This window comes from Geotrypetes seraphini, chromosome 2 (assembly GCF_902459505.1).
Source record: "Geotrypetes seraphini chromosome 2, aGeoSer1.1, whole genome shotgun sequence".
In the NCBI taxonomy this organism is placed as follows: Eukaryota; Metazoa; Chordata; class Amphibia; order Gymnophiona; family Dermophiidae; genus Geotrypetes; species Geotrypetes seraphini.
The window spans coordinates 348,566,994-348,584,448 of NC_047085.1; the positions used below are offsets into that span (position 1 = coordinate 348,566,994).

The following is a 17,455-nucleotide window of genomic DNA, read 5'->3' on the forward strand; positions in this document are numbered from 1 at the left end:
CGGGAAGGCACACACGCATGCGTGGTACACTCGCAAGCTTGAAGATCTTCAAGCAAGTTTGCTTGTGAGAGTATCCGATCGGGGCTCCGTGGATGACGTCACCCACATGTAGAGAATATCTGCCTGCTGTCCCTGGATAACACTTATTACGGTAAATAACTGTGCTTTCTTGTTTCCCAGAAAGAGGTGTGTTCTATGGAGTGGTGTAATGTTTGCACTGATGCCTTCTATCAAGTTTATCAAGTTTATTAACACAATTTGATTAATCGCCTATTATAATCACTAAGCGATGTACATAGCAAAAATTTATCAAGTAAAAAGGGATTAGCAATTTAACAAAAAAACATTTAACTTGAACAAACATACAGTTGGGAAGGAAAAGATAAAAGTTACAATTTTTGTTTGGGGTAGAATAAAGGAAATAACAATAGGTAAAGGGGAGTAATAACCTCAGCAGTTTTAAATTTACTATACTTTAAACATTAAAAGCATCTCTAAATAAATAAGATTTTAAAAGTTTTTTAAATATTAAAATATCTTTTTCATTACGAATGTATTGGGGAAGGGCATTCCACCATAGGGGGCCTGTCACTGAAAAAATGTCGGCCCTTCTTGTACCAATGATTTTTAGGGAAGGTACTGAAAGAAGATTCTGGTTGGAGGAACGAAGTGAGCGTTGTGAATTATAAGGTATCAAGAGTCTAGATATGAATTGAGGTTCACCGCATGCTAAAGTTTTAAAGATAAGTAGAATTATTTTAAATGTGATTCTGTGGCTAATAGGTAGCCAATGAGAATCTATTAACAACGGAGAAACATGATCATATTTCTTTGCATTGTATATTAATTTTATTGCAGTATTTTGAATCAATTGTAATCTCCTTTTTTCTTTTAATGATATGTTAAGAAAGAGAGAATTGCAGTAATCAAGTTTCGATATTACTAATGAATGAATTAGTATTGTGATAGATTTAGGGGTCAGAAATTTGGATATTGATCTAATACGGCGCAATTTATAAAAACAGTTTTTAACAGTAAGAGAAATATGCTCGTGATAAGTGAATTTTTCATCAATTAGTACACCAAGAATCTTAACTGAAGGAACTAAATTTAGTGTGGTGTTATTAAGAATGAATGGGATTGACAAAGTTATATCGTTCCTCCAAGTAAATAACACGGCTTTCGTCTTCTTTATGTTAAGAGCCAATTTGTTTGTGTTAAGCCAAGAATGAATTATTTCTAATTTGTGATTAATGGATTTGATTTCATTATCACATTTAGGATCTAAGGGATGTATAAGTTGAACGTCATCAGCATATGCAAATGGGGTAAAGCCTATAGATTGACAAATGCTTAACAGTGGAGAAAGAAATATATTAAACAGAAGAGGAGATAAGATGGATCCTTGAGGGATACCAAATGTGGAAGAATGAGTTATAGACATTTCATTTTTAAATTTAACAGAGGAAGTGCGATCGGCGAGATATGAAGTAAACCAATTTAGGACATTATCTGTTATGCCTATGGATTCTAGTCTTTGTAATAGTAAGTCATGATCTATGGTGTCGAACGCTGCTGAAATATCTAAAGAAAAAAGGATGACGGATTTGTGATGGTCTAAATGGTATTGAATATTTGAAATTAGCCCTATTAGAGAATATTCTGTGTTATGGAATTTTCTAAACCCTGTTTGGTTTGGATGCAGTGCATTAGTGCTCTCTATAAAATCAGAGAGTTGATTAAATATGAGTTTCTCTGTAAGTTTTCCCAAGAAAGGCAGATTAGCTATTGGCCGATAATTAGTTGGATCATTTATGCTGATATTATGATCTTTGATGATAGGAGTGATGGTTGCAGTTTTCCAAAGAGGGGGAACGGTCGCTGTCATTAGACTCTTCTGAATTATTGAGTGAATGAATGGTCCAAAATGAGAGATGTATTTTTTTAAGTAGTAAAGTATACTCTGTGGTTAGTTCTAGGAGGCGTGGTATTGTGGGGGGTGGGTCTTTGAGTGGGTCTTTAGGATGGTAGTGCATGTGAGGTACTGGCACCTTTCTAGAAATGTAAGCATTGGTCATGAAAGATTTATAGTAGGATTACCGTATTTTCACATAGATAACGCGCACCCGTGTAAAACGCGCACACGGGTATAGCGCGCGAAAAACACAACTTTATGTACAGAAATTTTTATATACCGCGCACACCCGTATACCGCGCATGCTGCATGACTCTCCTTTCGCCCGCCCGACTCTCCTCTGGCCACCCCGACTCTCCTTTCGCCCGCCCTGACTCTCCTCTCCCCCTTGAAGTCCTGTCCCCACCCTGAAAGCCTGATGCCCCCCCCCCCCCGACAGGACCACTCGCACCCCCACCCCGAAGGACCGCCGACTCCCCGACAATATCGGGCCAGAAGGGAGCCCAAACCCTCCTGGCCACGGCGACCCCCTACCCCCACCCCGCACTACATTACGGGCAGGAGGGATCCCAGGCCCTCCTGCCCTCGACGCAAACCCCCCTCCCTTCAACGACCGCCCCCCCCCAAGAACCTCCGACCGCCCCCCCAGCCGACCCGCGACCCCCCTGGCCGACCCCCACGACACCCCCACCCCCCTTCCCCGTACCTTTGGTAGTTGGCCGGACAGACGGGAGCCAAACCCGCCTGTCCGGCAGGCAGCCAACGACGGAATGAGGCCGGATTGGCCCATCCGTCCCAAAGCTCCGCCTACTGGTGGGGCCTAAGGCGCGTGGGCCAATCAGAATAGGCCCTGGAGCCTTAGGTCCCACCTGGGGGCGCAGCCTGAGGCACATGGGCCCAACCCGACCAAGTGCCTCAGGCCGCGCCCCCAGGTGGGACCTAAGGCTCCAGGGCCTATTCTGATTGGCCCACGCGCCTTAGGCCCCACCAGTAGGCGGAGCTTTGGGACGGATGGGCCAATCCGGCCTCATTCCGTCGTTGGCTGCCTGCCGGACAGGTGGGTTTGGCTCCCGTCTGTCCGGCCAACTACCAAAGGTACGGGGAAGGGGGGTGGGGGTGTTGTGGGGGTCGGCCAGGGGGGTCGCGGGTCGGCTGGGGGGGGCGATCGGAGGTTCTTGGGGGGGGCGGTCGTTGGAGGGAGGGGGGTTTGCGTCGAGGGCAGGAGGGCCTGGGATCCCTCCTGCCCGTAATGTAGTGCGGGGTGGGGGTAGGGGGTCGCCGTGGCCAGGAGGGTTTGGGCTCCCTCCTGGCCCGATATTGTCGGGGAGTTGGGGAGTCGGCCGGGCAAGAGGGCTTGGGCTCCCTCTTGCTCCGATCGTGGATGCGGGTGCGGGTGGGAGCGCGTGCGAGCGGTCGTTCGAGGTGGGGGTGCGAGCGGTCCTGCTGGGGGGGGTGAATCGGGCGTCGGGCGGGGTGGGAACTATGTAGAAAAACTTTTGTATACCGCGCGAGGGGTATGCGCGGTAGGTAAAAACACGTATAACGCGCGCGTTATATGCGTGAAAATACGGTAAATGATCAAAAGTCAATTTGATTTTGTTTAATTCATTTAGGGGTCCTTTTATTAAGGTGCGCTAACCAATTTAGTGCACGCTAAAGATTAGCATGCACCAAATGCTAAGATGCCCATAAGAATATAATGAATGTCTTAGCATTTAATGCGCGCTAAATCGGTTAACGCACCTTAATAAAAGGACCCCTTAAAAGTTAAGTCCTTCATTTGTAGGCTTCTTCTTCATGCCAATTCAAGGTAGGTTACAAAAATACTAACTGTAAACATAAACAACCCCTTTTATAAGTAACATTATTTCCTTTCTGCAGCTGCTTCGCCCCACACAGCCAAGAAAAGCAAAATTGTATAGCAAAGCAGTAAGATGCCAGTTTTAAAATAGATTTAGAACTTAAAGGATATTCCGTTTCATTATTGCTGCCTAAGGCACAATGTTTGAAAGAAGTAATTTTATTCTATGGTGGGTCCTTTTTATTTTTATTGTTTTATGGTTCTTATATGGATGTTGAATAGAATAAACATTTTAATACTGAATATTATGTTTTTCTGTTTAATTTTGCAGCTATGGTGCACAACATTTAATTCTTAGCAAACTGATACCTCATCTCTGCATCTTGTCAAGCGATTCTAGTAATCAGGTATTTTATTTTCATTTGATGATACCTTTTTTTAATTGATTTGGGGAGACATAGGGGTCCTTTTATCAAGGCGTGGTAGGGGTTTAACGTGCGGAATACCGCGCGTTAAACCGCCTGCCGCGCTAGTCACTAACGCCTCCATTGACGAGGCGTTAGGATTTTGGCTTGCTGCGGGGGTTAGCGCGTGATGAAATGTCCGACGCGCTAACCCCCGTAGTGTACCTTGATAAAAGGAGCCCATAGTGTGGAAGAATAGCATACCTAGGCTTTAAATGCTAATGTTATTCTTCAAAGGCTAGGACATTTATTTTTTTGTTGATAAGCAGGATTCAGTCAGGCAGATAGAGAGGTGATGTCTTTTGACAGAGCCAAAATGAAACTATTCTCCCAGAGCTCAGAGACATAGTGTAAAGTTATAAGCATATTCGGCCCCTTCTGCATGCATTGATTTTGTCATCTTCTGTTTTGCATTTTCCTCTAAAATACTTATGACCAAGCTTTTCCCCCAAAACTTCTGTTACTGTGTTTATTTTCTGTATGTAGTGGTCTCTGGTTCAGGAATCTCTTGTTTTCACATTATGAATCCTGAGTACTATCCTGCAAAACATGTTTTTTAACATGTTTTTTGAAATGTCTCTGTGGTTGTGCTTCCTTTATATGGGAATTTCCACCTTGAAGATGACTCTTTCTGCTTTGGATGTTCATTCCTAAGCATGTTCTGCATGATCATGTTGATAGCTTGAAGAAATAAGGGCCAGATGCACTAAAATCAATGATCGTCACTAAACCAGTTTTGATTGCATTTGCTGACCTGATGCAGAAAATGGCTCACTGTGTGGTTTTCTGCACGATTGCTCATTCTCCGATCTGACCATGCAAATAAGCTCATTAATATTGAAATGCTATGTAAACGAGCAGAATGATTGATGGCTCTAACATGACTTCCCGATGCACAAAAAAAAGTGATCACTTTTAGCAATCCGAAAAAAACAACTGATCAAGACCAGTCTCTTACCTGTTCCACTGATACAAAAATATAACATGCAAAACCTTTTTTATTTTTAATGGGCTGAGATGCTGTGTATGTGTTACACATGTACAATATCTGACCCATTTTAAAAAAAGAGAGAAAAAAAGCCCCCCTGCGGATAACATTTCCTCCCCGATGAACTGGCACTGGGGATTGACCCCCACCCCTTGGCAATGAAAACAGCAGGAGAGATGCCCACACCCCTCCCAAGAAAAAGTTGGCAAGAGGGATGCTCACTCCCTCCTGCCAACGGAGGCCCCTCCGTGCCAGGCACTGTCCCTCCAATCCCCTCCCCACTCCCCCCCCTAAAAAAAGGCAGGAGGGATGCCTACTTCCTCTTGCTATCGGATGCTCCCCCGAACCTCTCCTCCCCCCCCGTACCTTTGTCTATAAAGAGCAGGAGGGAGTCTCAGTCCCTCCTGCTCCAAGGCCTTCCCCTCCTTGGTGCATTATGTGATGCTTGATGAGGGGCCTAAAGCCCTAATTGGTTCAGACGTCTAAGGCCCTTCCCAGCTATTTGGCAGAGTTCTGGCATTCTCTTTGTCTCTACCTTGTGGTACTGTAGATTGGACACAACCTGTAAGTCTCTGGAATGATATGCTGGGACAAATGGAAAAAAATTTGTGTAAGAATTAATTTTTCCATAATCACATAGGATATACTCATTGTGATCAGTTAAGAAGCTAAATATGAAGCAACCGGACTAGTGGTAAGAGAGACCAGAATGGTATTGATCATAGAGGTGTCAGTCCCAAGTGATAAGTTTATGAATTGTGTAGAGAGAGAAAAGATCTTAAAATGCCACATCCTGATTACTATAAATTCCTTCTTTAGGGTCTTCATCAATACTAGCTCTACAGATTGCAAGTGGTTCAAAATATAACAGTTAAATGTATTTCTTGGCCTCATAGATTAGACAGCGCATCTGAATTCCTTATCAGAGAACATTGGCTTTCAGTTGCTTATTGAATTAGGTTCAAAATCCTTATTCTTGCTCATCAAACACTGGATATTGGCATTCCATCCTTTCTTTATGACTTTCTAGTTTGAAATGCTCCTTCTCATACTCTTCGTTCAACTCATCAGCACCCTTTATTTCTCCCTTCTTTTTTACAAATTCACTTAAACTCTGCATGATCCTTATTAGAGAATGACACGGTGGCGGTTTACCCGCGGCTACTGCGTTAGCTGCGGGTAACCCGCCAAAAACGGGGAATGAAAATTAGCAGCCTCTGCGGGGACGGGGACAAGGCCATCACCGCCCCGTGGAGCGGTGAATGGTCTTGTCACCGCAGTGAGGCATAAAGGATCGTGCGGTCCCCGCAGCCCCCACCTGCCCACCCGCACGTCGGCTCGATCGTTTAACCAGCTTCCTCTCTCCACCTCACCTTAGTTTGCTGGCTTTCTTTTTCGGCGAGCGGAACGCTTTCAAAAGAGCCGCGCACGCGCGGCTGCTCAGTATTCAATCTTCTGCTCTGACCCAACCGGAAACAGGAAGTTGCAGCAGAGCAGAAGATTGAACTTTGAGCAGCTGCGCGTGCGCGGCTCTTTGAAAGCGTACCGGTCGCCGAAAAAGAAAACCGGCAAACTAAGGAGAGCTGGAGAGCAGTAGCGTACTAAGGGGAGGGGGCGGGAGGGGCGAAAAAGGTAATGGTGCCAGGCCTTGGAGCACCGAGGCAGACCGCTTCTCCCCCCTCCCAGCCGAATCCCCGCTGACCCTCCTATCTCTTCCCCCACGTGAACCTTTCCGACCCTCCCAGCGAAAGCAGCAAACCTCCCTCCAGTAGCGTCGGCTTTCTCCCCCCTCTGCCGCATCACTGATGACGTCATCAGTGACGCGGCAGAGGGAGGAGAAAGCTGCGAAGGAGGTTTGCTGCTCTCGCTGGGAGGGTCGGAAAGGTTCATGGGGGGGGAGATAGGAGGGTCAGCGGGGGTTCGGCTGGGAGGGGGGGAGAAGCGGTCTGCCTTGGTGCTCCATTACCTTCTTCGGGCAGCAGCAGCGTTTACAATTCGCTGCTGTTGCCGACTTCAGGCCTTGTTCTCTGCTGGGTCCTGCCTACTTCCTGTTTTCATGAAGACAGGACCCGACAGAGAGGAAGGTCTGAAGCGAGAATTGTGAATGCTGCTGCTGCCTGATGAAGTTCAGGACATCGGGGAAGGAGCAGGGAGAAATCGGCTGCTGGCTCGGGGGTGAGGGCAGGGAAAGAATCGTGGAAGTGGAGAAATTGGCACCATGGCTTTGTGGGGGTTAGGGGGAGAGAGAAAGAAAGGAAAAAATAAAGAGGGGGCAGGGGGAGAGAGAAAGAAAGGCAGAAATAAAGAGGGGTCAGGGGGAGAGAGAAAGAAAGGCAGAAAGAAAGAGGGGGACCAAGGGGAGAGAGAAAGAAAGGCAGAAATAAAGAGGGGGTCAAGAGGGAGAGAAAAAAAGGCAGAAAGAAAGAGGAGGGCCAGGGGGAGAGAGAAATAAAGAGGGAGGCCAAGGGAAGAAAGAAAGAAAGGCAGAAATAAAGAGGGGGGCCAGAGGGAGAGAAAGAAAGGCAGAAATAAAGAGGGGGTCAAGGGGGAGAGAAAGAAAGGCAGAAAGAAAGAGGAGGGCCAGGGAGAGAGAAATAAAGAGGGAGGCCAGGGGGAGAGAGAAAGAAAGGCAGAAATAAAGAGGGGGGCCAGGGGGAGAGAGAAAGAAAGGCAGAAATAAAGAGGGGAGAGAGAAAGAAAGGGGGGGGGGGCAGGAGAAGAAAGAAGAAGGATCAGAAGAAGGACCAGAGACTCATGAAATCACCAGACAAAAAGGTAGGAAAAATGATTTTATTTTCAACTTAGTGATCAAAATGTGTCCGTTTTGAGAATTTATATCTGCTGTCTATATTTTGCACTATGGTCCCCTTTTACTAAAACCCAATAGCGGTTTTTAGCACAGGGAGCCTATGAGCGTCGAGAGCAGCATGGGGCATTCAGCGCAGCTCTCTGCGCTAAAAACCGCTATCGCAGTTTAGTAAAAAGGGAGGGGGAATATTTGTCTATTTTTGTATAGTTGTTACTGAGGTGACATTGCATAAAGTCATCTGCCTTGACCTCTTTGAAAACCCGCAGAATATAAATGATAATTAACATTTTCTCTGCGTACAGCGTGCTTTGTGTTTTTTAAATTTTATTATTGGTAGATCATTTTGACTTGGCCACAAAGGTAAGGGGGAGGGAGGGAGGGGAGCTGCTGAAAGACATCTGGTAATCCTTGCAGGCTTGACTGTGCAGGGAATTATTTTTGTAAAATCATGTTTTGTTATGTGACTGGCATTATCTAGACTTTAATTTCTATGAATGAATAGAATGAAAATGATATAAAATTACTTGCTTGCGGGAACCGCATGTTCCGGCTCACACAAGGAAGGAGGGGGTGAAAGGGAAAAAGTTTCTCTTCCTTGGAAATAGATTCTGAAGTGACCTCATCAAAGAAGACCAGCACCAAATGTACAAGAAATCCCTTAAACAATGTCAAAAGAGCCCAAAATAGAAAACTGCTACTGCCTTGAGACTCCATTATTGAAGGAATCAACTTGAAATCACAGAAGAGACAGGAAAAGGTTAAATGCCTCATGGAATCCTCAGGTACAAAACACAAACCAAATTGTAAATGAAATCAGAGCAGACAGTAAGAATTATAAAATTGATGTCATTATCAATCTGGAAAAAAAGGCGTACTAGAAATAATGCCTCAGCAATACAATTTTCAGAAGTTCTATTTGCTCATGGTAAGGGAGAAGAGAGACTGCTAGTGATGGTGGGGGGACTGATAGAAGATATGAAAGAAGGGTGGTAGAAAGGAACAGATGAGATGGTAAAGGAGGGAGGGAAGGGTGGTGGTGGAAAGGAATAGAACAGACATTGAAAGAGGGTAGAGAGGAACAGACCCTGAAAGGAAATGTGGAAGGCAGAGTGGGGAGAAGACGCTGGAAGGGAAGAAGACAGATGCCAGACTACGGGGGAGTGGAGGGAAGAAGATGGGTGCTAGACGGGGACGGTGACGGGGCGGTGAATGGGATGGCAGTGGCGGTGACGGGGCGGTGAAAGGGTTGACGGTGACGGGGCGGTGAAGGGAACGGCGGTGACGGGGCGGTGCAGAGGATGGTGGGCCGGGGATGGTGCAGTGACGGGGACAGATTTTTTCCCCGTGTCATTCTCTAATCCTTATCCTTCAGCACTGTGGCTCCAACTCTCTCTTTTTAGATCTCTGTTTCAAGATTCAGAAATCTAAACTGCTTCTCAAAATCTTTTACTTTACTATAGCGTTCTCCACAGCATCAGTTAAATATTCGATTTTGATTTGCAAAATTTGATTTTGCCTTTGCCTACCCTGCTGTGGCATTATTGCAACTTTTGCGTCTTCTATGTACTTCCTCTTCATTTTGTATTTTATAAGTAAGTAATTCATTAATTATAAGTAAGTCATTCATTCATGGAATTTTAGGAAGGCAATGAAAACCTTCCTCTCCACAAATCCAGCTCCATGAAAAGACCAAGCCTAACTGATCTCAGATAAACTTTTCAACTAGACCATAGCGCAAGTTCCCCACCACAGCATGTATAGTTAGAGTATCTAAGATATTTATATGTACTATAGTTGTAAATATCTCTGATGTTTATATCTATTACTAATCTTTAAGCCCGTTACATTAACGGGTGCTAGAATAGATATGTCTGTCTTTCTTTCTTTCGGTCTCTCTCCTTGGCCGCTTTCTGTCTATCTGTCTTTCTGTCTCTCTCTTTCTCCTTGGCCGCTGTCTCTGTCTGTCTTTTTTTCTTTGTCTCTCTCTCTCTCAGATCTTTGGCCGTTGGCTATCTGTCCTTTCTTTCTGTCTCTCTGGCCCCCTGTCTATCTGTAATTCTTTCTGTCTGTGTCTCTCCCTGGCTGCTGTCTTTCTCTCTGGCCCCCTGTCTGTTTGTCATTCTTTCTGTCTATGTCTCTCCCTGGCCCCCTGTCTGTCTGTCTTTCTCGCTCCTTGGCCGCTGTCTGTCTGGCTGTCTCTCTGGCCCCTTGTCTGTTTGTCTTTCTCGCTCTTTGGCCGTTGTCTGTCTGGCTGTCTCTCTGACCCCCCTGTCTGTTTGTCATTCTTTCTGTCTGTGTCTCTCCCTGGCCCTTGTCTGTCTGTCTTTCTTTCTGTCTGTCTCTCTGTCTCTCACCCTGGCCCCCTGCCTATCTCTCTCTGGCCCCTGAGCAAACCAAGATTGCTGCCTGCCCCAGCACACCCCTTCCCCCCAAAGCAGCCCCTTTTCCCTCTCCCCCTCCACTTCCCTGTGCAGCAGTAGCAGCCGGATGCTCTCACCGCCGCATGCCGATGCACGCTGCACATGCTGCAAGCTGCCGTGCACCACAAATGGAACACCGCACGGAAGCAGAAATCACGGCGGAGGGATCACGCCGTGTCAACTGCGCATGCGTGGATAAGGCTTTTATTATAGAGGATAACATGTATAGTTAATTAATATATATCAGCTGTTTATTTCTACTATAGCATGCATAGTTAGTTACCTAGTGTATCTCAGATGTTCTCTACCATATAATTCAGTCATTGTACCACTAGCTTCCAAATACGTCTTGTCCATATTTGTCTTGACTATACTGTGTATGTACTCTGTAACCCATTCTGGGCTTTTTTGGGTAGATAGGCTGAATAGATGGAATAAATAAAAAATAAATAAATCTATCCTTCTTCCCTCATAATGCTGATTACAACCTAAGTCCCTATATTGTGTTTTCCTTACCCTTGTCAAACTGATATTCAGTAAACTGCTTAGATTCATTATTTATCCTAGGACAAGCAATTAGCATGTCCTCACATTTGGGTGATGTCATCCACAGAGCCCGGTTCAGACAGTCTGAAAAGTGAACTGTCACTTTAGTAGTGTTAAACAATTTTTATTGATTTTCAAAAGAAGAAACAGAATAGAAAACCTTACAAATTCTTCTTGCCTTAATACACAAATAACTCTCCATACATAACTGGATCTATAGTCAATGACAATTAATGTCATAAACCCCCACCCCTTACTCACACAAGGAAGAGGTAAATGATCCACTGTTAAGCAGAACAAATAAGCAGGCAGTAACAGAATATTTGAACAAATCCCACAGTTAACGGAGCATAAATCTGAGTGAAACCTAAATGGACCTTGGCTTCATAGCACAATCAAAACAATGTATGGAAGGTGAAAAAACAATATTTCAAAAAACACTATCATAACCCATGGAGGATAGCACAATTGCCCTCCCAGGTAGCAGAGGACAACAAGGAATCCTCTACCCCTCCCCTCCCCAATCCAACCCTAACCCTCCCCGAAATATAACAGCAAAAGACTCGGGAAAACTTCAAACTCTTATAGTGTAAGTGAACTGTCACTTTAAAAACTTTTGAAGTGCTTGCGACTGCCTTCCCGCTAAAGAGACTCGTGGTACTTCATTTTCCATGGAGCGAAGAAGTATCTTTTTGACTGAACTCACTTCAGTTAGCGTTGCCTTCCTTCTTTGCTTATTTTTCTTCTCTTTTCATTTGTTCTTGTGGAAAGAGAAAATTTTCTTTTTCCATCTGAAGTTTTCTCAGCAGTTTTTCGTCAAAAATTGAGTTTAATTTCACTGAGTTAATTTTCCCATCCATGTTAAAATCTTTGACGGGTTTTAAGAAGTGCGGTAGGTGTCAACGGTCTATTTCTATAGCCGACCTTCATAATTGGTGTCTTCCATGTTTAGGCCCAGGATACCACATCGAGACTTGTTTTCAGTATTAATCTTTAAAGTTGCGCTCTCTTAAGGCCTGTCGTGTTTAGCAGGTGCAGTTGTTTGGCATTACCATGGACACCACTAGATCTTCTCAGCCGTCGCCTTCGAAAACTCCGACATCAACATTGAGGGATATTCTGGCATCGAAGTAGCCAGCTAAGAAGCCATCTGCTTCCAGACCAGCGTCATAGATCTCTACAGCATCAAGTCCCTTGATGCAGACCAAACAACAACGCTACTGCTCCCCAGCTTTGCAGGTTGTCTCTCCTCCATGGTGTGCATTCTCTTCAAGGTCACCCACTCCGAGACTACCTGTTGCACCAATTGTACCGGTTGTTAATCCATCATTACCGGTGCCTTCGTTTAGGGAGAGACTCGTTGAGTTCTTCCAGAGGGAGCACCGCATTCCTCCGGACTCTCATGTGAGCAATTGTTGACGTTCTCGATGATGTTCACCCTCCAGGCATTGATCTCCACATTGATATTCTCATCGATGTTCCTCCTCCTCAAGTTATGTATCTCCTCCTTCGACATATTGATGATCAAGATGTTGTTGATCCTCATCGCATCAATCTCAAACGTCTAGCTCCTTTGTTTTTACATTTAATTTTTAAGTTCTTCCCGATTGAACCAACAGAACCATATCATGTTCTCTTCCAGAAAAGGACCATCTAGCCTTTTTAATTTGGTGTAACTATCTCAGGCTCCCTTTTATTAAGCCGTGTTAGGGTTTTTTTTTTTATCGCTGACCACTGTGGTAAAAGCTCTGACACTTGTAGGAATTCTATGAGCATTGGCATTTTTACCACAGTGGCCAGCAATAATAAACCCTAATACGACTTGATAAAAGGGGGCTTTAATTTTTATATTAAGTGACTATTAAATTGCGTACATTTATTTTCTGTTAAGTGTTATATGCTTAGATTTTAAAAAACACAAAAAGCAAACTGTGAGGATATGAAAAGAACTCATTGCACCAACTGTGACCTCTAACAAAATCAGTCATCTCATATTTTTTCACAGGTGAGAGATGCTGCTGTATTGGCAATTGTGGAAGTATACAGACGTGTAGGGGAGAGAGTGAGAGCTGACCTTAGCAAAAGGGGAATTCCATTAACAAGGTCAGTTTTTTTACAAAAATCTTTGCATGTCAGGTATTTAATTATTAAATCACATTAATGGAATTTATTCAGTGAAGGGTGCAGTAACTTTCCCAAGGTCATGAGGAGAAAGAGCGGAAGAAGCAGGATTTGAGGCCTGGTTTTGAAGCCTTCTTATTTTACCACTAGGTTTCTCTTTAACTCAGTAATGAAGTAAAAATAAGTAGTATGTTAATATAGGCTCTCGGTATCTTCAAAGTTCAGAAATGGTCTATTCTTAGTTCATGACTTTGATCTTATAGTTGATGATTGCCAGAGAGGCCAAAATAGATGTGAACACTTCGGCTTTTCTTGTACATTGAGCCTGTTAAAATAAATTTCTAACCTGTTAAGTGAATTCAATGCTTTTTTTCTTTAAATAGAAAAAAGCACTGTTATTCATGCAGGGCAACCTTAGGGGCAGGGTCACTATGTCTCTGCCCCTACAGCAGCTACACCCTCTCACTCCTACCTTCCTTCCCTGCTCTCCCTCCATCCCCTGAGTCCATCTCACCCGCTACTGTCCTCTAATCTGACATTTCCCCCTCCCTCTTCTTCTCTTCCTTTACCCCATCCTCATCAACATCACTCTCTCCTTCCATCCCTCCTTTTTAGCTCCCTCACAAAATTCAGTGTCTCTTCTGCTTCCTGTGCTCATTCAGTCATTCACTCTCCTCCCCCCATCTACCCCTTCCATTCTTAACCCCCTTCCCTGAATCTATCTTTCCTTTTCCTTTTCAAATTTGGCATTGGCAGCAATTCCTAAACATTGCCCTGCCGCTGGCTCCAGCCTCCATTCTGTACTGCATTCTGTACTCTGATGTACCTTTTTGATATAGCCTTCAATCCATAACCCTACTCCCCACTGCCCACCAACCTAGCCAGCAGATTAATCATTCCTCTTAACTGTATCCATGACATCCTGTTTGTCTGTCTTGTCTGTTTAGATTATAAGCTCCTTTGTGACTGTACAGCGCTGCGTACATCTGGTAGCGCTATAGAAACAACTAATAGTAGTAGTACTTCCTGTTTCCTCAGAGATGAGCCACAGTAGAGAGGAGCCTGGGGCTGATGGCAGGGCAGCATTTGGGAATTACTGCCACCGCCTTTTGGAAAGCCAAAAGGAAGCTTAGACTTTGGGAGGGGGGGGGTGATGCCAAATTGCGGCCGTTGGGGTGGGGGGGGAGACTAAGTTTTTAAAAAGTGCCAGTACATTATACCGGCACAAAAACAGCCCTTAGTGAAACTCTTTTTTTATTTTTTTTATTTTGCACAATTGTGCAGTGATGCTGAAGATAAGTTAACATCTACTCCAATTTATTTAGAGAATGCTTTTGATTATGAGGTTCTACTTATTTATTGTACTACTGTTGCTTTTTCTTCTCTTCCCTTACACCACACAAGCTTTTTTTCTGTCTCAGTTATCCATCAACATGTTTTGACACCACTGGGGCCACCTGCCACTAATCATGTAGGCTCCAGAGAACAAGGATTCTTTTTCTTTGAGTGCTGCATGGCATGTAGTGCATGTATCTAAAAGTGTTGCTGAAAAGTTTAGTAGTCTCTATACTAAAGATGATCTAAAGCCAGAGATGCAATGCTGAAGTCTTTTGAAGAAAAAAAGCATCTAATTGTAGCTACTTAGCTTTTTTCCACCATCTTGAATATGAAAAGTAAATTAGAGACTTATAATTTGATGGAAAAGATAACTTCAGATAAGCTATCATTTACCGTAGTAGATGTGTATTTTGACAGACCGTTTAGGAGACTTTATTAAAGTGGCAGGATATGGGTCTTCTGGAGATGTAAATCAATTCATAGGTGAAAGCAAATGCTTAACATTTGACACAGATAATAAATTAAAACTAGGTCTGTACGTTGGCTAAAATTTTTAATTGTGTGATTAATCGTGATTAAAGTTTTTAGTTGCATGATAAATCGCATAAAACTCCCTCACATCTCCTCCTGTATAGTAATAATAATAATAATTTATTTTTGTATACCGCTATACCAAAGGTTTGAAGCGGTTCACAACAAAGGAAAAAATACATGCAGTCAGTATAAATAGAATACATATTAAAACAATCAATTAAAATTGGAATACATCAGTTAAAAGGCAAGGATAAGTTAAACAGTATCACAACTAAGATGTAAACATGTCAAACAGGCGTGTCTTTAATGATTTTCTAAAATCAGAATAAGAAGTAGCCTCTAATATTGGTTTTCCAAGCTTAGAGGCTACTTATTCTGATTTTAGAAAATATATATACATAGCAAACACAAATTCTCTAAACTGGTTAGAGGATCTGAAAGTGTGTGAGGAGGTCTGTTCCACCATTGCACATTTTCCGACAGAAAATGATATGGGAGAGGTGAGCGGTGGAACTTTAAGGGATGCTTTAAAGGTTGTGGTAATGGGGGTATTAATCAAATGGGGGATCTATTGGGGGACATATTTATAAACGACCTGGTACTTTAAAAATTAATCATATATACTATTAGCAAAATATGTGATGCAATTTTCTTCTCGGAGTCAGCAATTTAGTTGAGATAATATATACCCCAAGCTACCACAAAAAAAAAATTTTTTTTTTAAAAAGTGTAAACAGTAGATTTATGAGCCTCAACCCCACCACTCTACTGCATCAAATATCTTTCATAGCGGCGAGCTTTATGTTGTAGCATCCTCATCGGCTCCTTTATACTGCTTAAATCATTCTTTTCTAATTTATCTTAATGTGCACTATGCTTCGTGCTACATTAAATACAATTTCCCTTTCAAAAGTGCTTAGTGCTTAATTTATTGCTGTGCACCATATTTCATAAATAGTTCATAGTAAAATTCAATAAATAGATCTTTAAAACTTAGCTTAGCTTTGTAGCGATCTTTGAGTTCAGTTAATCACTCATCAATTCAGCATTCAATCTTTAAATTCTGTAGCTCGGTTCGGGAGGGTTGGACCCGACATGTTTCGCACACTGCTGTTTCAAGGGTCCTCCCATAACCGTCAATATCGATCCTCCCCACTTAAATTTTCCAAGTAAACTATTTAGCTTGAGGTATATATTATCTAAAAAATTAATCATGGCACATCAACAAAAGATGCTGCCCCTGAGTGATGCTGACTTAAATTTTTAGCATGTTATTTAAATGTGCAAGATGTGCTAGTACTTGCAACTGTATTTATTGGCCTTTCTTTTATATATTTTACAAAAGACATATGTTCAGTGAATCTGGACACCCCAGTTTCTACCTAGACATACTATGCAAATTCTGACTTCACATATGATGTTAGCACACCAGCTGGATACTGTATGTGCAGACATTATAGTACAATGTTTTCTATTTGGTTAGTCATATGTTGAAATACATTTTGTCCCTACATGCTGCATGATGAACCACCAGATGGCAACAGCAGAATTTCATTACATAAAACTTGCAAATCATGCTTCTTCTTGTTAGTTATGCAGTGGAACTGAAATAAGATCTGAGCTTGGTATGTGAGCTACCATGTCATCCTGAGGAGCTGAAGAGGGTAGCTGATGTAAGCAGCTTCAGCAGTTAGGAAGCAGAATCAGCTGACATTTATTCTCCGGCTCTTGTCAGGAAGTTTTGGTGAACATGGGTTACAGACACAGCCTTGGATCTGCTGCTTTTGGTTGCTATCTAGGAAGATTTTAAATCCTCCTGTACCGTTTAAGGCGAATAAAAATACTCCAGTAAAGTTTGCTCAGAGGTGTTGGAGAAATACCCATTACACAGTCTTCCGGTGAGGTCAGTTTTGTATGTTTTACATTACTAGAGAGGTCTCTCAATTTTGATTTTGATATGTGGTGGTTTAATTAATGACTTAGGAAACTGTGTTTTGTTTTTAATAACATATATATGCATGCTAAAGGAAGTAAATTGGATACTGGAAAATAGATAATTGATATTTTTGATACACATGGTATATGATCAGTAGCACAGACTTTTATTTATTTTTTAATGAATTAAAACATGTGTAAGGGTGTGCCTTTTAAAGTAACTGCATTGAAATTATGAAACCACATGCAACTTTTTAATAGAAATTCTATGAAAACTTTATTTTCATATTATGTAACACATATTATCCTAGGACAAGCAGGCAGCATATTCTCACATGTGGCTGACATCATCCACGGAACCCCAGTACGGACACTTTAAAAGTGCATCACCACTTTAAGACTTTTAGAAAGTTTGCGATTGCCTGTACCGCACATGCGCGAGTGCCTTCCCGCCCAACATAGGCTCATGGTACCTCGGTTCTTAGTTTTCCGCAGTTAAGAAGTCATGTTTTTTAAAACTGTTCAAATTTTGTGCTTGCCTTCCCACTTCGCAACTTTTTTACTTAGTTTTTGTAGTTTAAAAT

At 42.9% G+C, this 17,455-nt stretch overlaps 1 protein-coding gene across 11 annotated transcripts in view; it reads left to right on the forward strand.

Moving 5' to 3' along the window:
• The window catches only part of CLASP2 (cytoplasmic linker associated protein 2), a 650,335-nt gene that overhangs the window by 46,950 nt on the left and 585,930 nt on the right, over positions 1–17,455 (forward strand). For 9 of the 11 annotated variants that reach the window (XM_033930348.1, XM_033930349.1, XM_033930352.1 and 6 more), the window contains exons 5-6: positions 4,048–4,123; positions 12,949–13,046. In XM_033930348.1, coding sequence (XP_033786239.1) covers positions 4,048–4,123; positions 12,949–13,046 — 174 coding nt within the window. Of the gene's footprint in view, positions 1–4,047; positions 4,124–12,948; positions 13,047–16,637; positions 16,840–17,455 lie in introns of those variants that run through there. The other 2 variants (XM_033930362.1, XM_033930359.1) reach the window with 2 other exon arrangements.